The sequence below is a fragment of the Meles meles genome, chromosome 17, assembly GCF_922984935.1.
Source record: "Meles meles chromosome 17, mMelMel3.1 paternal haplotype, whole genome shotgun sequence".
Classification (NCBI taxonomy): domain Eukaryota; kingdom Metazoa; phylum Chordata; class Mammalia; order Carnivora; family Mustelidae; genus Meles; species Meles meles.
Window position 1 is genome coordinate 45281993 of NC_060082.1, and position 23908 is coordinate 45305900.

Consider the following 23908-nt stretch of genomic DNA (forward strand, 5'->3'; position numbering starts at 1 on the left):
GAAAGCAGTTTCCCAATTAAACCAAGAAATAATTATATTGGAGCCCTGAATGATTCTTACTTAGTGTTTGGGATGATGGGGATTGGAGGCAGATGTGCAGGAGTCTGAAAGAGAACTCTGGCTAGTAGTCAAGAGATTCACAAGGTCCACTTTCAAGGCTAGGTTTCTTGATGAAGGCCTTCGTCAGACTGGACTGAGAAAAATGGCCTTAAACTGCAATTATCCTCTCAGTAAATCCACCTTCCACTTTACATTATAGAAGTAGGCTGTTGTGCCGTAGAGGGTTCTTAAAACTCTCTAGTTAGCAGAGCTAAGAAAAATCAATTCCCATGAAGGTACAGAAGGAGATAAACATGATTTAGAGGGGATGTGTACTAATGCTATTACATAGAACTATTTGCCTGATAATCCCCCCCCCCCCCCCCAAGCCATTCCCAGGCTGCTTGATCTTCCTGTTTACTGTAATCCTGCTTCTCTGGGAATTACTTCTGTCTTCCCAGAGACATTTTTCCCAATACAGGAAGGGCTTGCTTATTTATTCAGTAGTAATGTTGAACATACTAGTGACTTCAGTGTTCATTTCATAGGTGTGAGGGTTAAGTATGTGTACACACACATACCTACATGCTAAACAATAGGAGATTCTGAACTACAAATTAATCATTGCAATTTCAATAACTAGGAGAAGTTTTGAATTCTAATTCCAGATGTCTTGGTTGTAATAACTGTTGATGCCTGCGTTTGGAAGCTAGACATAAGCATCGAAATGAAATTTGTTCAGCATTGGAAAAACAGTACATAAGGATTTTATCCAAATTTCTCTTTTAAAAAAATGTGTAATCCATATAAGTTAATATAAAATAATACCTGGGAACATTAAACTAGGGTGTACACTGCAAAGGAAATAGAACAGATGTGAGAGAAAGACTGTTCTTACAAGTAGGATGTAGCAAATGCCTTCTAGTAGAGGGCAGGGAATCATGGAGGAGACGAGCCAAAGCTCAGGTTTGTCCCTACATTAAGAGATTCTCTTCCACCCGCAGAGTTGCCTGTTTTTTCCCAACGGCCTCTGACTTTGAGAAACTGTTACTAAAAATGAGTAGAGACATTGCCATTCCTTCCTTCCTGTCTTAAAATGGTCACGTTCACGGAGCCCGCTCCCGAGTCCTTCAAACCGCAGCTTCTCCCTGCTGCCTCCCAGCCCTGCTCTCCTTCTAGGCCGAGCGCCATGGCAACAGACCCAGCCTAGAGCCCAGCACCTTGTTTGTGTTACCTGAGGGGCTGGCCGGATGCAGCCTGAGGAAGAGAGGGAGGAATATTACCTATTCTGCAGCCTCTTTGGAAGGTGACTTCATGTTCCCTTTTTGGGTTTCTGTTCAACTTCTGTTGGAGACTTGAAATTACACCTGGAAAACGTTTACCCAAAGATGTTCTCAGTCCCCAAAGGCAGCAGGGGAAGTCTGTTCTGTTGGCTCTTGGCTTCTAAGCAGAGGGTTGCTTTCTGAGGAAGCGCCCAGAGTGCCTCCCGACGCGGGACATGAGGCTCCGCTATGGTTTGGGGCTGCGCCGCCACGTGGCTGTACCGTTGCTTCATGTAGGTAGGCGTTTATTTTGTTGAAAATCAAATTAATTTCTGTTTGAAGATATTTGCCTTGAGAATTTTTGAAATAAAAGCAAGCCCTCTGCCATACCTGCTTCGATTTCACTCCCCGAACATGAGCGGCTTTTCCCTTCCAGATAACTCCTGGGAAAAATGGGCTGGAATGACTGTTTGATATGTGTTTGTAAAAACATTACAATATCCTTTTAACTCCACTGGCTCCCTATGAAACATACTGGGAAAGGTTAGATGGTAATTCTGTGGAAGTAAAAATTTTTTGTAGCCTTTAGTTATTTATAGTGGCGGGGCTGGGTTTGCAGTTTATAACGTGTCATTGTCTTACCCGAGAGAGCAGAAGGAAAGAAATGTCACCTTGTTATATTCTTATGTACAGAACATTCAGTGGCATTTGTCCCTTTCATACATGCTTTGTATTATCCACGGGAAATAGACATAGTGGCTTTTTGACCTTAGAAACACTGCTGGGTGTCAGAACACATGTTTTCCGGTGTAAACATGAAATGGTAGTTGTTTTTCATGTGTGTGGGAAGAAGAATGGATGCAAATTCTTCCTATCTGGAGCTTGATGAAATAATGTGAGAATGGAAACAAAAGGGAAAGACCAGCCTTTAGTGTGAGCTGCCTCTAACTCATTGCTTTATAATTTAACTGAAAGCCACTCTGATATTAATGTTAATGTAGTCGTTTCAAGGAAATAAATGAAGCTTTTTATTCAATGTGTTTTACAAAAGTGAATGTCTTTACACAAGACATTTCTTTTTTATCCGAACTACTGGGTACTTCTACTTAAAACACATATATTTAACTCTGGGTGTTTTAGTTAATAAATTCTATAATTATTGAGTAAAACCGCTTGGCTATCCAGTTCTGGATCCAAGAATATTTTACTTCATATCGCTTGACTTCATTAACACTTCCCAAGCTGGAAGGGCAGCGAGGGACTAGCTCCTGTCATGACCGGAGTCATTCCCAACATTCTCTTTTAAACAACTGAGAAATTGAATCAGTCAGGGGGCCTGAATGGTGTTGACAAAGATTTGTTCTTCTAGATGAGAGTTTGAACATTTCTTTTGAGAGTGGGAGGTTTCTTCAAGGCATTTTATTCTTTATTCATGTTTATACAGTAAAGCATGGATATGACCAAATGCTTGCCAGGAAAGAATTCCACATTGAGATGGAAATCAGATCTTTTGAAAGACAGGGTCTTGTGCTGAAAAGTTTGGTTTTGACTGTGTGTGTGAATGTGTTTATTCTGCCAAAACAGAAAGAAACAGAATGAGGGTTCAGCCACTACTATTTCATCAAGGAGAGAAGAGGTTCAAACTATGACAATTAAAAAAGAAAGAAAGAAAACAACTTTTGATAATACCTTTGCCTGAAAAAAGAATATGTAAGCTACCTTGAATAGTATGTATTTCTTCATCTTCAAGATAGGAATGAGGATAAAAACAATGTTTGCAGTGGAGTTTTTTGAACTCCCTTGAGACTGGTGAAGTTATGTTTTTGTATTGTACTGAAAAAATAAAGTGTGTGTATGTGTACACACACAAATATGTATGTGGTTTATATGTGCCATGTGAATATGGCTACTGCGATTATCATGGATTAACTATTAATTTGCCCCTTATTTACATTTCCCTTAGGAATTTATACATTTGTTGTTAACCTCCAGTGCATTTGTCCTTCATTTTCTTGTTGGCCAAAGAGTTACACTGTCTAAAATATCTTTTTCTACTTTTAGGGCTCGAGGTCTCCCTAAACTAAAAGAGTCACGTTCCCATGAGTCCTTGCTGAGCCCTTGCAGTGCGGTGGAATGTCTGGATCTAGGCAGAGGAGAGCCTGTGTCAGTGAAACCACTCCATAGTAGCATCCTTGGGCAAGACTTCTGCTTTGAGGTAAAAAGCATGGAAAGAAGGAAGAGAGGTTAACCAAACAGATTTTCTATCCAGTAATTTTATGATTTCTTTACTGTGGGTGGTATCAATGATTTGATCATCTTAAGTGACTTTCACTTGTTGAAAATTGCCTACTTTTAGGAAGAAAGTTGGAAATCTATTAATCTAATTATATTGGTCATTACAGTTATTGATAGTTTTTCATTCCTTTTGGCCTAGTCTGCTTTCAAAATAATGGGTTCTTATTATATTCTCGGCAGAGGTCACAAGTCTAACAATAATTTACTAAGTTAGTATTTTCATTTTTTAGGTTTTTTCCCTTTTTAAAATTTTTTATTCTTTCACTTATTTTTTCTTACGTTCAGTAATTTTTTAGTTTTGATAAAAATACCACCCACTGTGTATCTTTCTCCTGAAGACCTAAGCCCCCAATTTTAATGCTTCTTTGAGAAGATAGACCAAAACCATAATTTTTCTAAGTACAACCTCGGCAGTTCAAGATCTGAGACCTTGTCTTATTTATTTTTATAATCCCCTGCACACAGCACAGTCCCTGGCACATTGCAGGTGCCTGATTTCTTGAATGAATAAATTGCTCTTCACCAATAAATTATGACCATCACTTTTTCTAAGGTAATTTCTCCCTCTAAAACTAAACGTACACAATTGGCCATTTGTAATTTAAAGTTTAAAACTACATATAGTGGTGCCTGGGTGGCTCAGTGGGTTAAAGCCTCTGCCTTCGGCTCAGGTCATGATCCCAGGGTCCTGGGATCGAGCCCCGCATCGGGCTCTCTGCTCAGCAGGGAGGCTGCTTCCCTTTCTCTCTCTCTCCCTGCCTCTGCCTACTTGTGATCTCTGTCTGTCAAATAAATAAATAAAAATCTTTAATAAAAAAACTACATATATATATAAACATATCCATATATGTATTATATTACATATATTCTATGTATGTATGTATAATTGTTCAGATTAAGATTTGTTTAATTAGCGTGGAGTTACTAAGTGACTAATATGAGTGCTGTGATAGATGGTGTAGAAGTTGAAAGGTGTTTGATTCCTGTTCTTATGGATCCACCCTATCCAACAGAAATATAATACTAACCAAATATGAAATCTAAAATCTAAAATTTTATTAAACCCAAGTATCATTTTAACATGTAACTAATATAAAATTATCAGTGAGATTTTTTATATCCTTTTTGTTTTTTAAGCTAAGTATTCAAAATGTGTACGTGATGTGTATGTTATATTTACAATACATCTCGTTTTGGACTAGATGCATTTCAGGGGTTCATTTAGCCACACGTGGCTAGTAGCTACCATATTTGAACAGCATGCATAATCTGATCTCATTCATTAGGTTGTAACTGTGGATTGAATTAATATGTGAGCACATTCAAACTATTTGGACAGGCCATTTATTGGTGTTCTTTTTTTACCAAAGTCATGTGAATTTTCCCCTATTTGTGGACCTTGGTTCAACAGGCTACATACCAGGCCTGGTGTTAGGTGCTTAGTAGATAGAGAGCATGTTCATTTTTAAAGGACAATGATAATAGTGATCAATAACTGGGAATGAATAAGCTGGTTGCCTAGTGGAGGAGAAATGGGTTCCAAAGACATTAATTCAGCACTGCTAACCATTCTCACTTTCATAGAATACCCTTTCTGTAATATTGTAGTGAAGGCAGTTCCAAGAAATTTGATAAGCTATTGTAGAGGCTGTCTTGCATTTTCAATTATAGCGAGCATTTGTTTGCAAGTATTTGAAGATGTGGCCTGGAAGGTTTTTAATTTTGATCTTTCTGAACCGAAGGCCAGTTTTAGGTTCTGACCTGAATTCTCAGTGGCTTTTGTTCTCCTACCTGGAAATGAGTGTGAATGCTCCCTCCATGAGAGAAAAAAAGCAGACATAGATGTAGAATAGAGACATTGCAGAACTACCAAGTATCATTTCAGTTTGGTACGTTATGATTTGGGTTCATAGCATATTCGTAACTCATAATGATGGAATGACAGAGATAGAGCCCCCAAATCCTGTTTCCTTTTCCTTATCTCTAATCTTTATGTTGAAGGTTACATATTTAAGTGGAAGTAAATGCTTCAGCTGTAACTCCGCTTCAGAGAGAGATAAGTGGATGGAAAACCTTCGTAGGACAGTTCAACCAAATAAGGTAATAGTGGCTTTGAGTGTCTAAAAAATGTGTGCCTCTGTAAGCAATAAGTTGATAGAAGGTAAATGCGGCAATCACACCTTAATTTTTATTTACATGTTATGCCATTTTACACTCAAAATAATCTTATTGCAGATATTATTGTGATTTTACCCGTGTGGGTAAGAAGACTCACAAGTTACATGACGAGCCCAGGTGAGAAGCTGGTGCATGACAGAAGTGGGACTAGAACACTAGTTTCTTAACTACTTATTTCTTCTTTTATTTGCAGAAACTGGGCCATTTGCCACTAGGCTGGCTTTTTAGAACTTACATTACAGGATATTTTTTTAACCCAAGTAAATTGACTGTATAAGGCCAAGATTCTGATATCTTCTTATTTAGAGCTTGCTATTTTCCTGAACAAAGAGTCATTATTTAATGACTACCCTTAATAAAGTGCATGGTCAATATCACCTCCTTTAAAAGGAAAATGTTGTTTTTCTGGGACTTCAACTTTCCAACTCAACTTTGTTGCTTTTTTATAGGACAATTGCAGACGAGCTGAAAATGTTCTTCGTTTGTGGATCATTGAAGCCAAGGACCTTGCCCCTAAAAAGAAATATTTCTGTGAACTGTGCCTTGATGATACCCTCTTTGCTCGTACAACCAGCAAGACCAAAGCAGATAATATTTTCTGGGGTGAACATTTTGAATTCTACAGCCTTCCACCTCTTCATAGCATCACAGTTCACATTTATAAAGATGTGGAAAAAAAGAAAAAAAAAGACAAGAATAATTATGTAGGGCTAGTCAACATTCCCACTGCCAGTGTGACTGGCCGCCAATTTGTAGAAAAGTGGTACCCAGTGAGTACCCCTACACCCAACAAAGGAAAGACAGGAGGACCTTCTATTCGAATTAAATCACGTTTTCAAACTATCACCATTCTGCCTATGGAGCAATACAAAGAATTTGCAGAATTTGTCACCAGCAACTACACCATGCTGTGTTCTGTCCTTGAACCAGTAATCAGTGTGAGAAATAAAGAGGAGTTGGCCTGTGCCTTAGTGCACATTCTTCAAAGTACTGGCAGAGCCAAGGTAAGTGAAAAAGAAGGGTTGCATTACCCAACATCTCTTCCCTTTTATGAAGAAGCATATATACTATGTTTCATATAGAGATCTAAATTGGAGAAGAATGCTTTGCTAGTGATTAAAAAAAAAAATTAGGAAGGAAGCCTATTAGTAGTAGTAGTATATCCAGGGATTGGGGATTATAAAACAAAGAAGTAAGATGGAGAAACCAGCACATATTTATTTTAAAGTCCATTTGCATGAAACATAGATATCAGGGCTAGCTCTTTATTTTCTGACCGAAGAAATGGTACAATTGGTGTGCTAATCCCACATTGTGTTCAAGATTATCTTTAACTCCAGAGTGTGCTGTGATGGTTATACTCCTCACTATATTTTAAGTTAAGATTATCTGATGACTCCATTCCCTAGTCATAGAAGGAGGCATTCCAGAAGCATGGTAGGCATCAACAAGAGTCTTCATGTAAAGGGTATTGATTAGTAGCAGTTTCATAATAGTCTTAACCTCATTTCATCTTGGATAGAAGTAAAAATTCAGGAAGATGGAAAAAGAGAAATATGCTAATTATATGAAGAAAACCAACCAGCTGATAGTCTTTGATATGCCTAAACTATGATAATTACCATCTCTATGAGGTGTATTTGCTAGGCTGTCTTCATTATAGTCAATGAAATGGATCATGATAAAACCGTATTTTAGATCTAGAGTTCACACCTAGAATAATTTATTTAGAACCAAATAATAAAAGTGCTTTTAAGATTTCTTGATACAAATCATAATAATGTATCAGTATACTCAATATATAGTCCCTTATCTAACTGCCTTCCTATGATTATCATTTTTATAGTTGAATGTTTTGATAATAATTTTGAGTTTTCTAGTGTTACAAGTATGCGTATGAGTTTGGGGTGAAGTGCCATTAAAATTTGAATTTCATCTTTGAATATGTATGGATGTGGTCATTCTGCTCTTCCATTGCTTAAGGTTCAAGATATATATTATCACATACATATGATACATATATATCATACATACATATATCTCCATATCCTATATATATAGGATATTTTTAAACAACTTTATTGGGTACAATTTATATACAATACACCCATTTTAAGTGGAAAGTGCAGTGAATTTTGACACATTATGCACCCACGAAAACCACACAGTCAAGATACAAAATGTTATCATCACCCCCATAAGTTTCCTCCTGTTCCTTAGTGCATGAGTTGTAGTAGTGATTCTTACATTTCTAACTCCTGCTTTGTTGAGCTTCCCCAGTGTCAATCCCATTAATGTTCAAAATGCTTAATTTTAAAGTAAAAGTAAATCAGCATATTTCCTTTGTTTTTGGTTTTGGAGACTGAAATACATAACACTCCAAATATGAAGTTACTACATATAAACTAAATAACAATAAACATTGAATTTTACATCAAGTTAATCTTAAGACTATTGAGGAATGAACAAGCTATTCCTTAAGGGCTTTATTTCTCCTTATGCCTTTTTTCTGGGTGAATGTATATATAGATGGATGGGGATAGATAGATGAATAGATAGATAGACAGGCAGAGAGACAGATAATCAGCCTAGAAGATGAGTTCAAGTGTTAAGCTTAAGAAATTCCATGTTGACAGCATGGACCAGTTTATAACTCTGGTATATTGAGCACCTTATATGTATCAGAAACTAATAGTGAAGATCTAGAAATGACTAAAAATAGACACTGTTTTTGGTCTCATGGGATTTATAGTCTTCTGGGGGAAAACAGATAATAATCAAGTTCTTACAGAAACAAATGTGTGATTACAGTGAGAAATGCAGAGAAAAAAATAAATATGAGACTGTGAGAGTGGGGAATAGGAGACCTGACTGATGCTGGTTCAGAGAAGGCTTCACTGAGGAAATGAGGTACAAACTAGGATCAAAGGATTTGAGGAATTAACTCCATAACTGTGAGGGCAGGAGCAAGGTAGGAGTGAGGCAGAACTGGGAACAGCATTTGCGAAGCTTTGTGGTTAATAGACAGCATCCTATGTTAGAAGGGGCTTGGTGGTGTCTGAGGGCCTTAAAGAGAAGCCCCTTGTGGCTAGAATGGAGTGCAGAGAGAATGGTATACAAGGATGCTGGGAAGGTGGACGAAAACCAGAAAATAGAGGAACTTGTGGGCCGCATATAGAAGTATGGTCTTTATCAAAAGTATGATGGAAAACCTTTGGCGGAATTTTAAACCTAGGGCCGGTGATACCTAAGCTTTTATTCCAATTGACTTTTTTTCTTTCAAATGAATCACGCAGCTTTAGTCTTAAAGCAGCATTCTCAGGATGTCTGATATTTCATCAGTTTCTTGTAGCGCATATTATTTATTCATTTGCTTTGTGCCTGATTGAACATTTTCCACCAGGATTTTCTCACCGACTTAGTGATGTCCGAGGTGGATCGCTGTGGAGAGCACGACGTCTTGATCTTCAGAGAGAACACCATTGCCACCAAATCTATCGAGGAGTACCTCAAGTTGGTGGGACAGCAGTATCTTCACGACGCACTGGGTATGGAGAAGAAACACATTGTTTTCTTTGCTTTTCAGTTTTGTCATAGGACAAACAAATTGAACTCAAATTCAGCATGTTGCTTATTCTAGCTGACTAGAGTGTTAAAGTTTGAGTTCCAGCTGTAAGTTTCTCTGTAGTAGTACTCACAAGTGGTACTGCTTTATTACACGTTGATTTATTCCAATATGTACAGAAGGAGAAAGCTCATCAGCATATGCAGCTACCCCCGGGGCCCTAAGTTCCTGACACTAAGATACACAATGTAAGTGGATGTCACAACTAGATCTGAGGGTACCTGTTTCTCCCGAAGTATTGATGATTTACGTTATGATATAAATAAATTACCTGAATCCTGAAAGTGTTAACATTTGTTATCATGCATCAAAAGTTAAAAAATTTTGCCAGTTCCCTTAACTCCCAATTTCTGCCTTTAGGATCGCTAGAATTTTGTCCAATCAGTAGTTCTTTTTTTTTTTTTTTTTTTTAAGATTTCTTTTGTTTATTTGCTTGGCAGAGATCACAAGTAGGCAGAGAAGCAGGCAGAGAGAGAGGAAGGGAAGCAGGCTTCCCGCTGAGCAGAGAGCCCGATGTGGGGCTCGATCCCAGGACCCTGGGATCACGACCTGAGCCGAAGGCAGAGACTTTAACCCACTGAGCCACCCAGGCACGCCCCAATCAGTAGTTCTTGCTGACTAGGCCACTACCCTGCAATTCCAGATCTGGTCATGAAATTCAGGCATTAAAACCACTAGAGTAATGCACTGTGCTGGGTGACAGACATCATGACATTGAGTTTCTTGAAGAACATAGTCATTTCTTTTATCTTTCTGTCCCTAGTATTTCCCACAGAGCGTAGAACAGCAGCATCATACACAAACATGAGTCACATGTGAGTAATTTTTTTTTTTAAGATTTTATTTATTTATTTGACAGACAGAGATCACAAGTAGGCAGAGAGGCAGGCAGAGAGAGAGGAAGGGAAGCAGGCTCCCTGCTGAGCAGAGAGCCCGATGCGGGGCTCGATCCCAAGACCCTGGGATCATGACCTGAGCCGACATGTGAGTAATTTAAATTCCCAGGTGGTCACAGTGTAAAAAGGGTAAAGAGAAACAGGTAAAATTAATTTTAATAACATTATACTTAACCCAGTATATCCAAATATTATTTAGCTGGTTATCAGTATGAAAATTATTAGTGAGGCACATTACTTTTTTTTCATGCAAACTCTTTAAAATTTGGTTTGTGTTTCACATTTGTTACATATTCCAGTTTGCACTAGCCCCATTTCAAGTGCTCAGTAGTCACATGTGATGGTCAAGAGTAGACAGTATGTTGAATGAATAGACAGGTTTTTGCTCTCAAGGAGTTTATAAAATGGGGAGATAAGGTAAGGGTATCCATATAAAAAGAGAGAGAGGGAAATCCTGTGCTTTTCCAAAGAATTAATTCTAGCTGATGGAATTTCCCATGTAAGATATATAAACAGTGTGTGTGTAGCTTGAAGAATTAGAAGGATTATATAAAAACTGATATTGGACAAGGGAAGTAGTAGGAATTAGCATAGGGAAAGAACCACAGGGACAAAAAGACATAAAGGTGGGCTGCTCTTGTAGATTTAAACCTCTCCACCTGGGGCAGCTCCAGCAATCAGAGCTTCCAGACGTGCGTCTCTCCTGGTTTCCTGGAGTTTCCTCGCAGGAAACTCCCGCCTCAAATGAAGAAACCGAGACTGCCTCCTTCCCCCAAGGCAGGGCAGACGTCAACATCTCAGCACTTGCATAAGGGAGAAAAAGAACAGCAAGAAGCAATTGAACATATTGATGAAGTACAAAATGAAATAGACAGATTTAACGAACAAGCCAGTGAGGAGATTTTGAAAGTAGAACAGAAATATAACAAACTCTGCCAACCGTTTTTTCAGAAGAGGTCGGAATTGATCGCCAAAATCCCCAATTTGGGGGTAACAACATTTGTCAACCATCCGCAAGTGTCTGTACTGCTTGGGAGGAGGATGAAGAGGCGCTGCCTTATCTGACAAGAGTTGAAGTGACAGAATTTGAAGATATTAAATCAGGTTACAGAATAGATTTTTATTTTGATGAAAACCCTTACTTCGAAAATAAAGTTCTCTCCAAAGAATTTCGTCTGAATGAGAGTGATGATCCATCTTCAAAGTCCACTGAAATCAAATGGAAATCTGGAAGGGATTTGACGAAACGTTCAAGTCAAACACAGAATAAAGCCAGCAGGAAGAGACAGCATGAGGAGCCAGAGAGCTTCTTCACCTGGTTTACTGACCATTCTGATGCAGGCGCAGATGAGTTAGGAGAGGTCATCAAAGATGATATTTGGCCAAATCCATTACAGTACTACTCGGTTCCCGATATGGATGACGAAGAAGGGGAAGGAGAAGAAGATGATGATGAAGAAGAAGGATTGGAAGATATTGATGAAGACGGAGATGAGGATGAAGGTGAAGAAGACGAAGATGATGATGAGGGGGAGGAAGGAGAAGAGGATGAAGGAAAAGATGACTAATGGAACACTGATGGATTCCAACCTTCCTTTTTTAATTTTCTTCAGTCCCTGGGAGCAAGTTGCCGTCATCTTCTTTTTTTTTTTTTTTCCTTTTTCTTTTTCTTTTCTCCTCTCTTGCTCATTCGCCCTGTTTTTTGAAGTCTCCTTTTTCTCTCCCTTTATACCATGGTTCTCAGCTTATTTTGGGGGGAAATACCTTGAGCAGAATACAGTGGGAAAAGAATCTCTACCCCTTTTTGTTCCAAATTCATTTTTGTCCCTTCCTGTCTCAACAAAAACAAAAACTTTATGGAATCAACACCACCGTGCTCTGTGGGAAAAAAGAAAAACCTTCTGCTCCCTTAGCTCTGCTGGAAGCTGGAAGGTGCTAGGCCCCTGTGTAGTAGTGCATAGAATTCTAGCTTTTTTCCTCTCTCTGTATATTGGGCTCAGAGATTACACTGTGTCTCTATGTGAATATGGACAGGTAGCATTTACCAACATGTACCTGTCTACTTTCTCTTGTTTAAAAAAAAAAAAAAATCCTTAAAAAAATGGGGTTATAGAAGGTCAGCAAACGGTGGGTTTGAGATGTTTGGGTGTGTTAAGTGGGCATTTTGACAACATGGCTTTTCTTTTGGCATGTTTAATTGTGATGTTTAACGGACATCCTTGCAGTTTAAGATGACACTTTTAAAATAAAACTCTCCTAATGATGACTTGAGCCCTGCCACTCGATGGGAGAATCAGCAGAACTTATAGGATCTTATTTGGAATTGACATTCTCTATTGTAATTTTGTTCCTGTTTATTTTTAAATTTTCTTTTTGTTTCACTGGAAAGGAAAGATGATGCTCAGTTTTAAACATTAAAAGCGTACAAGTTGCTTTGTTACAATAAAACTAAATGTGTACAAAAAAAAAGACATAAAGGTATGAGAGAACCAGACATGTATGAAATAAAATTAATTACCTGAAAAATGAAACAGACAAGTCAACAACAACAACAAAGATTAGAAAAAAATGAGAACCAATTTGTTGAGAGTCTTGAATGCCAGGCTGAAGAGTTCAGATTTTACAGTAATCACTGCTGAGCCACTGCAAGTCCTGAGCAGGGTATTTTCAATAGAATTAGTTTAACAAAATGATTAACATGTGTTGGTGAAGAAAGCGACTGAAAACAGAGACCAGTTAAGAAACCATTGTAAGAAGGAAGGCCAAAAATCAGGAGCCTCTGAATGATGGGATCACCAAGAGTAAGAGGAAAGGGGGGTCTGAGAAATATTAAAGAAGTTGAGCTGATGGGACATGGCAACTTGTCAATTTGTGAGAATGGGCCAGAGCAGGCAGTGGAGACCAGATACTATAATGAATGTTGGGCCTTGAGTTACTAGAAGGATGATGCGATTCTTGACAGAAATAAAGAACATAGAAGTAGTAGGCTTAAGAGATGAAAAGTGAGTATTTCCACTTCGTAGGTATTCAATTTGAAGTTCTAATAGGAAATCCCAGGGCTTCTAGGTGAGAAATTCCAAGAAATCTGTCTAGGTGTCTCTTCGAAATTTTGGATCGAGTTACCTATGTGGAGGGATAAGTGAAGCTACAGATCTTCCAGTCCACCTAGGTTTCTGATACAGATGGAAGGAAGAGGGGGAACAGCAAGTGATCACAGAGAAAGCACACAGGCACACATGGAAACCAAGAAAACCAAGAAAATAGTCCTAGACACCGAAAGACACAAAAACATCAATAAAGTCAGAGATTGAGGAAGGCAGAGATTAAAAAGAAAAAACTATTGCATTTGGCAACTTAAAGATCACCAGTGGTGGCTGGGACTGCTCTCAGGAGGACAGGAACCAGGTTGTACGGGGTATGATGTGAATGACTGCCCAAGAAATGGGCCCACTGTGTTTACATGAAGTGGACTCGCTGTAGTAGTGATTAATTCCTACTTTGCAGAAGTAAATTTTTTCTCTTCCTTCTGCCTAGCTTCATATTCTTTTCTCTAAGTCATGTGCTTTAGTTTAAGATCTAATGGGAATTTGTAAGAATAGTGAAAGTGGATTTTCAGAGAGATTCATAGTTCACTTGAAGAGCTTATTACAGTCAGATAAAGTATATCTCATGGCTTGCTTTAATGATTTGTATTGCCTTATAAAGGGCAACGATGAAACATCTCAAACCGTAGTCTCTATTCTGTGGACGTAGGGGTAAATATGTGTTTACTAACTACCTTCTTCTTAAAAATCAAAATCTATATTCTGCCATTCAGTGTACTAATACACAGGATTTCCAAATGATTTCCAAAGTGAAAAGTGGATGTAAGTGCTACGATATGACAGAGAATAATGAAATAGCTGATGGGCTAAGTGAGACATGAAAATTCAGTGACCATGAGAAGAAACTCAAATAACCCCACATAGATCTCTATTATCATATTTATAACCCAAGAGCAGGGACCAGGGTAGTGAAAATGCCTGCTGCTTCCAAAAGCGTAAACAAAATTAAGTGGTAAGATGCTTCAGGACGGAGATTCTACTATCTTCTTGCCGTTTAACTTCCCACATTTCTAGTTAGCATTAACATCCTAGATGCTCAATGGCTGACTTTTCTCCCATATTTTACTTTTCTGACAGAAACTTTCTTTGGAAAACAACTAACAGAGTGTGCCTTGGAGCCAGTGTAAATTCAGACTCATTTTATATGGTTTGAGATAGTAATGTGATTTTTCAAATAGTAATCCTGAAGAACTGCACAATTTTCAGTTACCTGAGAAAAATTCAATTATTTTCATATGAAACTGTACTTACTGTGGCAGGAGCCTCTAATACTACAATTGAGAAAGGTTTTGTAATAATTATTCTCTAAAGAGGCTTCACAGTGAAGTCTCAGTAAACCAAAAAATTAATAAGGACAGCCAAACACTCAGTATAGTTAAAGTTTAGTTATATTTCATATACTTTGGGCAAAAAAAAAAAAAAAAAATAGATACTGTTTCCAGGCCGCCTGAAGAATTCCAGAGAAAATTAAGTTCAAAGTTGCCATTTTGGGCACCTGGGTGGCTCAGTCGGTTAAGCGTCTGCCTTTGGCTCAGGTCATGATCCCAGGGTCCAAGGATCGAGCCCCACGTTGGGCTCCCTGCTCGCAGAGAGCCTGCTTTTCCCTCCCTCTGCCTGCTGCTCTGCCTACTTGTGCTATCTCTCTTCAATTCAATAAATAAAATCTTAAAAAAAGAAAGAGAGAAAGAAAGAAAAGAACTAGGCTGAACCTTGAGAGATATAAGCAGATTTGAAGGGATCGTTGCAAAATCCACTCCTCTGTCATAAAGACCTCTAAAAACCTAAGAATACATACAATCATCTTTGATATTGAGCATCTGCAGTGCTTTGGGAACTATTTGATACGCTGGAAATTCAAGCATAAATTGAAACTGACCTCTGACCCCCAAGGGTTTTTATCCCAGAGACGTGAACATGGGATAGATAGACGTGTGAACAGATAATCCCCCACAGTGTGAGACATGGAACACTAGAACATACATAAGGTATAGTGAATAGTGGAGGATGAACAGGGAAGGTAAGGATTTGTTCTTTTAGGGTATATGGGCATATCTCTCTAGAGGAGAGAGTATATGAACAGTGCTTCTAAACCAGATTTCTTTGGACAAACATATGAAGAAATGTTCTGCTACAATTTTGTGCTCTGATGAAGGTCTGTCCCCTTCACAAGAGGTAAGTCTAGAGACCGTTACTCGAGTCTGTGTTTGGCACTAGCTTTAGCACTAAACACGTAGGTTGGCTGTTCAATCAAGCTTGGGTTCGTTTTTCTTCTAAAATAACGTTATTCACCCTGGTAGAAGGGCCTTATAACAAATAATGAGTTCCTGCTAATAAAATATATTTGTGGTTTTAGAGAATAGATTTAAAGTCATATCATTGTTTAAAGTAGTATCATTCTTATATTTATAAATACCATGATGGTGATGTTACTGACTGCAGTTTTCCCACTTCCAGGATGAGGAAAATAAACATGGCATATGGGAGATGGTAACCCTTGGGTTCTAAAGCGATAACAATCCTTTGTGCCCTCCACATGAGGTCTCGGAAAGAAATTCCCATTCTACGTTAAGGACAGAAATCCAAAATCCTTTTATTCTGTTCAGGAGGACACTCTTCATAGGTGTACTACCTGTCATCTTCTCTCTTCAAACAGGGGAGTTCATCAAAGCTTTGTACGAGTCCGATGAGAACTGTGAAGTGGATCCCAGCAAGTGTTCCTCGAGCGAACTGATAGACCATCAGAGCAACCTGAAGATGTGCTGTGAGCTGGCTTTCTGCAAGATCATCAACTCCTACTGGTGAGCAGGTGTCCTCGCATTAGCCCCTGCTCGTGGAGCTCAGCGCCCTCCATGTGGAAGTCATCGCAGTGCTAACAATAGCCTTTCCCAGCCAAAGGAAGGGCTTGGGGGAAGATGGAAGGTTTCCCTGATGGAGTCTCCTCTCTAAAATCCAAATCCCCACTGTAAGCAGCAGTGCGGTAAATATAGTATTTCCCGAGAATATTAGCACCACATCCTCTAATACCAAAAGTATTTGAGTGGCTTTCTAAAGTATTTACTAGTGTTAAACAGTTGTGTTCATGATCTTTGCATTGCTCCAGCCCCAGCGATTGGTGAGATTGTGGAAGAGTTTTGCTGAACACTCTTTAGAGAAATTATGGTACGCTCTGTTAAACCAGATGGTTTAGTCAGGAGCCTCATGCTATTTTCCCACTTTGCAAAACTAAATTTACACTAATCCCTGAGTTTTGTAGCTTTGGGTTTACAGGCTCCATCTGGACTTTGGTCAATTTTCCACCAACTGTAAGCTATGAATCAGGCAGAATTCTCTCTACTAAGCTCTCCTCTTAGCCTGGCTCTAGAGCAGAGGCGTGCTGGGCCAGAATGGGATCACTTGTGTTTTCTTGCATTATGCTACTTTCATATTTAGAGGTTTGATCTTTTTCCTTCCCCAGTGTTTTCCCTCGTGAGTTGAAAGAAGTGTTTGCATCATGGAAGCAGCAGTGCCTGACCCGAGGCAAGCAGGACATCAGTGAACGGCTCATCAGTGCCTCTTTGTTTCTCCGTTTCCTGTGCCCCGCCATCATGTCCCCCAGTCTCTTCAACCTTATGCAGGAGTATCCTGATGATCGCACATCTCGCACCCTGACTCTGATTGCCAAGGTCATTCAGAACCTGGCTAACTTTGCCAAGTAGGTGTCTACCAGAAGCACTTTTTAAAAAACATTGTTTTAAAAAATACGTGACATCTAAAATTTGGATGGGAGTGGGGAGCCTCATTACTCATAGTACAAGATTTTCATTGTGGTGGTATTAAAAATAAGGAAAAAAGAAGGAAACAGCTTAATTATTCATTTTAAAGGAGTGGTTAAATAGCGCATGGTACGTACGTTCAGTAGAATATATCCAGGAATATGGTAAATGATGAAGATATAATTGTACTCAATGAAAAGTGCTATTAACTTCAGCAGAAATGAAAAAGGATACTAGAAAATATATATGCTATTATTCCAGAAATATGTTAATACAAAAACCTAAGTATAAAAAACCCATCTGACAAACTCAGTGTTTACATTATCTAAGACAGTTGACCTGGGCCCTTCAGAAAAAGTCAATGTCATGAAAAATTGAAAAGATGGAGAGGGACTGTTCTATATTTAAAAACACTGGATGCTTGAATCTTGATTGGATCTGAATTAGAAAAAAAAATCTATAAAAGCCATTTTGGGGACAATTAAATGTGGACTATATATAAGATGATTTATGGATAATGATTTTTAAAAGTTTTAGTGTGATAATGGCATTGGTTTATGTAAGAGATATTCCTTATTCTGGAGAAATGGCTACTAATGTATTTAGAGTTTATGTCTGCAACTTAGTTTAAAATGGTTTAGCCAAAAAAAGTGTGTGTAGAGAGAGAAAGTGAAAGCAAACTTGGCACAATGTTAACAGTTGGTTAATATAGACAAATGCATATGGTTGTTTGTTATATAGTCTTTCAGCTTTTCTATAGATTTAAAATTTTTTGAAAGGAAGTTAGGAAACCATTGGGGAGGAAATGCACTCAAATTATAAACAGCAGATACGTTTGGGTGACAGTGTGTCCACTCACACCTTTTTCTTGCCGCTTTTCATTGTTTCTAAAAAGACGAGATTCTGTATTTGCAGTGTATTGAAGGAAAAAATTAGAACTTTGGTGAGACAGATTGTTTTCTAGTAAAAATAGTGACTTTTTAGTATAAATAGTGACTTCTAGAGGTGCACTATTTGAACTTTGCGTACCCTATTTAAGAGCCAACACAGAAATAGACTTATTTACCCATATTTGTGTTAATTCTGATAAAAATTATTTCTAGTTTATTTTGGAAGAAGCTTTCTGGGCTTAAGCAAGGCCCTGAAAATACCTAGACTTTAGATAGACAAAGAAGAGAAGTTCTTCTCTAGCGAAAATAAATAGCATGAGCAGTCTTGGAGAAGCGTATATATTTGGGAGACTCTGAAGAAGCTAGCAATATTGAAGGTTTATACTAATGAGCATTTGGTAGGCAAATGAAGGTTATTTACAGAGAGCTTTAAATAACAGAAAAAAAGAGATTTAGCTTTAGCCAAAGGAGAATAGAAAGCTATGCAAAGTGTTTGAGTTTTACATCAGTATTAAGAAAATATATTTTAGCATTTAGCACTAAAGATTATAAATTAGTCACTTACCTCCCCAACATGAAGATGAAAAACTGGGCACATGATGAGATGAGCACTGGGTGTTATATGCAACTGATGAATCATTGAAAACTACATCTGAAACTAATGAGGTACTCTATGTTGGCTAATTGAACTTAAATATAAAAAATTAAATTAAAAATAATTTAAAGTTCAGTGTAAAGTCAACTCAAACATCTCAAACATGTCCTTTCCCGTTTTCTCTCCCTCTACCTCAGATTTGGTAACAAAGAAGAATACATGGCATTCATGAATGATTTTTTAGAACATGAATGGGGTGGAATGAAGCGCTTTCTTTTGGAGATCTCTAATCCAGACACCATCTCAAACACCCCAGGCTTTGATGGTTACATTGATCTGGGCCGAGAGCTTTCAGTTTTGCATTCCTTACTGTGGGAAGTAGTTTCCCAACTTGATAAGGTAAAGTAGGTTGGAAGCATAGTGGGAGCTGGGAGTTAGAACCTTAACGTACCTAAATTCTGAAGGGTGTCTACAGAGTGACAGCATTCGCGCTTTCTGCTAGTTGAAAGCAACCTTTTGTGCTAGAAGTCTGGGAATAGTTACCAATTCTGAGTAAGTTATGTGTCCTACAAACCAAGAAATTCTAGAAGGCCATGAAATTATTAACATATATTTTAAGTAATTATTTGAATTAATGAGGTGTATATTTCTATAAATAAATAATGTATAGAACATATATATATATAACATGTCTAAAAACTTGCCTAGAAACCAACATCAGACATTGCTAAATGCAGATTTATTCATGTATAGCAGGATGAGATGATGAAACCTCATATAATAATTCTAACAGAAGTGTGGACTTAGAAAAATACTGAGATTATCATGTTTAATTTGTTTCACTCCTGAGACTTTTTTTTTATTATGCAAGTTAGAGGGTTCAATATAACTATTAGTACTACTGGGTTACATGGGATCTGAAAATTCTGGTGTTTTCTTTCTCTACAGATATGAATTTTAAAAAGATAAAATACTATTAATCATTTATTTTCTGAGTATAAGAATTTTATTATATATTATATTAATAACTAAATATATACCATGCCAATCATTTTCTTCCTTCTGGAATTTTTCAAAAAATAGAGTTTGTAATGGAAAGTAATCTTAGACTTGAGCTAGGTTTATCACAATAATTATTTATTGATGTTTTTGTTTGCTACAGGTACTTCATAAATAGGTGTGGTGGTATGTTAGAATAACTTCAGAAGACAAAGTTTTTTTTTTTGTGATAAGAATGTATTTATTTTCTTCCATTTTCCTATTATCCTTAACAATGTTGTTAAATGTTGCTAATTTGGTTACTCCCCCCAGTAAAGTGGGGGGAGTAACCAAAAAAATAATGGTGGGAGTAAGAACTATTAGTAAAAACCAATTTCCTGAGGCAATGTAAATGGTAGGGGGTTCTACCATTTGTAAATAATAAACTGTTTTGTATTCTTGAGGACCCCTTCTTCACTTGCAGAAATGCTAGCTAGACTTTGAGTTGCAGCTGTGCTGAGGGCAAATTCCTTGAATGTGAATCATGGCTCAAGGAAGTTGAGCAAGTAAAGGCTAGTCTTTGAGTGGCGTTTGAGCAGCAACTCTACCCATCTGAGCAGAGTCAGAGTCTCAGTTGTGGAGAAGACACAGGAGACCCAGAGGCAGCCGTGTAAAGCTGCCTGAGAGTTGAGGAGTCCCGTAGGACTCCGTGAGAGTAAGAATTCCCCAAAGAAAAAAATGATTGAGATGGATCAAGCCAATACTAAAAAACGACTCTTTGTCGAATAACCGCATCAGTGGGATGTGGATATAGTAATCTCATGAAATAGGCCTGGCTGATGTAGGGTCACAGCCTTTTTTTTAACAGGCTTTGCTATGTCAACATGCCTTCTCCTTTTTAATCTGTGCTTGGTCCTGGGAACCAGGAGTAAATCTTAGACACATCCCATAGAGAGAGTTTACCTGATTTTGCTGCTTAAAAAAATATTGTCTTGCGGCTGCAAACCCAGTTGACAATAGGTCTGAGTTCCCAAAAGTAAATGGGATAGTGGATGGCAGTATCAGCTGTGTGCCCTGCCGTGCTGCGGACCCCTGAATGCAACACCTTCTTGTATGTTGGCATGCATTTCTTTTCTCACACGATGCCTTTTCTTTGGAAGTTTCATCACACTAGCCAATCCTCTGGTCTTGAAGTCCTTTGGTCAGAAGGTGTTTGGTTCTTCCCCTACCCACCCCCCACCTTGACCTACTAGCCTCCCAAAGATTTAGTTTGCTTTGCATGCCTATTTTAGTTGGAATGGCAATAGTTTGGTTGTTTTGAGCATGTCTTTTAATTTTTATTTGCATAATCCTAATTTCTATTTCCTTTCTTTCCTCGATGTCTGCTGCACCTTGTTTCGCCTCCTCCATTCATCTCGACGCCATGGTTCTGCTGCTCCATAACAATGCATTATGAACCTGCCACTCCCATATGCAAACACCTACCCTTCCCTCCAACCTACACCCCTCCATCAATGGGCATTGCTGTCCCAAAAACAATCCTTGGTGGATGTCGCAATGCTTATTATCCAATTAGGGTGAAAATTCCTTCCTACAGGCGACCGTGGCAAAGTTGGGACCTCTCCCTCGAGTTCTTGCTGATATTACCAAGTCTCTGACTAATCCTACGCCAATACAACAGCAACTGAGACGCTTCACTGAGCATAACTCCAGTCCGAATGTCAGTGGAAGCCTCTCCTCTGGGCTGCAGAAAATATTTGAAGACCCCACTGACAGGTATGAGACTTGAAACTGTTGTCTCAGAGAGAGATAATGCTTCAAGATTTGGCAGAAATCTGTTTAACTTACTTGTTGAATTCCCACCCTGAAAGTCATGATCAATTAGAAAGAATCATCTGACCTGAGATAAATCCAGTTGTTTTTCGTAAAAATACACAAGATTTAGGATACTTATTTTCTAGAATGATATCGTAGAGTTATAATATGATCAACATAAAAAAAAAAACAAACCTGGGTCCAGCTTAATGGAAGATTAAGGGCTCTGTGAGATTTATATTTTCATATGTTATAGCACTCAAAAATCTAGAGAACCTCTGTTAACATCATTTTGACTGTGTCAGCTGGATAGGTAGATATAATGTTGATGCTTAGACTGACTCTTTTCTGGACTGAGGAGACTCGGGCCTTTAGCAGGGACCCTTTTGATTGTACACACAGTGCTGCTCCCTCCTCTTGAAGGTTTAGACAGAACCAATTAACTCTGAATTGGAATAGCTCAGGAGGGTGTAAACCCTAAGTAGGAAATGACTGGAATTCTGGTACAAATCAAAAACAATGATGGAGTGGTGTACACAGTGTTATTCCCCACCTTTGGAGAGAAACTACAAATGTTGGGCTTTTTTTTTTTTTTTTTAAGATTTTATTTATTTATTTGACAGACAGAGATCACCAGCAGGCAGAGAGGCAGGCAGATAGAGAGGGGGAAGCAGCTTCCTGCTGAGCAGAGAGCCTGATGTGGGGCTCCATCCCAGGACCCTGAGATCATGACCTAAGCCGAAGGCAGAGGCTTTAACTCACTGAGCCACCCAGCTGCCCTAAAATGTTGGATTTTTTAAGAATTGTAACAATGAAATCTGAGTTTAGAAACCAACATAAGTCTCCACATTGGGCCTGTGAGCCTTCAGAAATGTTCATATGCCTTGGGTTGAGAAATCTTAAAACTGTTTTGAATTTGCCTCAAGAGTAATTAAGGGCCCTCTTTTTCCACAGTGATTTGCATAAACTCAAATCTCCAAGCCAGGACAACACAGATAGCTATTTCAGAGGGAAGACATTATTGCTGGTTCAGCAGGCCTCCTCCCAGAGCATGACTTACTCTGAAAAGGATGAAAAGGAAAGCAGCCTTCCTAACGGCCGGAGCATCTCCCTCATGGACCTCCAGGACCCTCACTCCACTCAGGTGGAGCATGCGTCTGTCATGCTTGACGTGCCTGTGCGCCTGACGGGAAGCCAGCTTTCCATCACGCAGGTGGCCAGCATCAAACAACTGCGGGAGACCCAGAGCACCCCTCAGAGCGCGCCCCAAGTGAGAAGGCCCCTGCACCCAGCCCTGAACCAGCCAGGCGGCCTCCAGCCCTTGTCCTTCCAGAACCCTGTCTATCACCTCAATAACCCAATTCCAGCAATGCCAAAGGCCTCTGTGGATTCCAGTTTGGAGAATCTAAGCACTGCCAGTTCCAGAAGCCAAAGTAACAGCGAGGATTTCAAACTCAGCGGGCCCAGCAATAGCAGCATGGAAGATTTCACCAAACGCAGCACCCAGAGCGAGGACTTCTCCAGGAGGCACACTGTGCCGGACAGGCACGTCCCTCTTGCTCTGCCGCGGCAGAACAGCACCGGGCAGGCCCACATCCGGAAGATGGACCAGGCTGGGTTAGGTGCCCGAGCCAAAGCTCCGCCATCCCTGCCACACAGCGCTTCCTTACGGAGCACGGGGAGCATGTCGGTGGCGTCTGCGGCGCTGGTGGCCGAACCTGTGCAGAACGGGAGCCGGTCCCGGCAACAGTCCTCCTCCTCCAGGGAGAGCCCCGTTCCCAAAGTGAGAGCCATCCAGAGACAGCAGACGCAGCAGGTAGGGGCGAGGGCCGGAGGGGTCTGGCTCCCACTGGTCCAGCTGTCTCCCTGGTTCTTTGTATATAAATCATTAGGAAATCTGATTTCCACTGAAAAATATTTTCTGCAACTTTGAAATGAAAAGAGGAAATGAAAATTCTGGGAGGCTTCTGGTGAGGTGAGGCAGCAGAATGTGGCTTGACTCATTCCCGTCAGGAGACTAACAACCACGCAGAGGGCTTTTCCTTCTCTGCAGGCAGCTGAGCTGCTACCTGGGTTTGCACAGAGAACAGATCAGTGTTGAATGAATAATTAGAACACATGCACTACAAAACCTAGAGGCCAGATCAACTAGAATATATTTGGGGAATCCAGACATTAATCCTCCTTAATTTTTTTTCCCCTTAAGTTTCCAGAACAAACTTCTGCTTTCCGAGCCAAGCAGTTAATGTAACCACTCTCTACTCCATCCCCCACCTCCCTCTGGACATGACAAGTCTCATGTGCCTTTTCCTGGAAATGGCTAGAAAAATAAACAACTGAACACCTACAAAGGCAAGGTAAAGGAGAAGGGATAGCAAGATAGAAACAGAGCTGATTGACATATATGCTAACCATTTACACATCCCTTCTGTTTGCATGGGTAAGCCCAGCTGGTGTCACACCCAGTCTTAAGATTTCC

General features: G+C 39.2%; 1 protein-coding gene and 1 pseudogene across 10 annotated transcripts in view; both read left to right on the top strand.

The window, feature by feature from the left end:
* The window catches only part of RASAL2 (RAS protein activator like 2), a 354763-nt gene that overhangs the window by 309406 nt on the left and 21449 nt on the right, over positions 1 to 23908 (top strand). For 8 of the 10 annotated variants that reach the window (XM_045982547.1, XM_045982548.1, XM_045982544.1 and 5 more), the window contains 9 exons: positions 3363 to 3516; positions 5598 to 5696; positions 6224 to 6778; positions 9178 to 9322; positions 16053 to 16197; positions 16854 to 17090; positions 18834 to 19035; positions 21191 to 21390; positions 22384 to 23245. In XM_045982547.1, the coding sequence (XP_045838503.1) occupies positions 3363 to 3516; positions 5598 to 5696; positions 6224 to 6778; positions 9178 to 9322; positions 16053 to 16197; positions 16854 to 17090; positions 18834 to 19035; positions 21191 to 21390; positions 22384 to 23245 (2599 nt within the window). The remainder of the gene's footprint in view (positions 1 to 3362; positions 3517 to 5597; positions 5697 to 6223; positions 6779 to 9177; positions 9323 to 16052; positions 16198 to 16853; positions 17091 to 18833; positions 19036 to 21190; positions 21391 to 22383; positions 23246 to 23908) is intronic. The other 2 variants (XM_045982549.1, XM_045982546.1) reach the window with 1 other exon arrangement.
* LOC123928189 lies at positions 9511 to 12048 on the top strand (annotated as a pseudogene).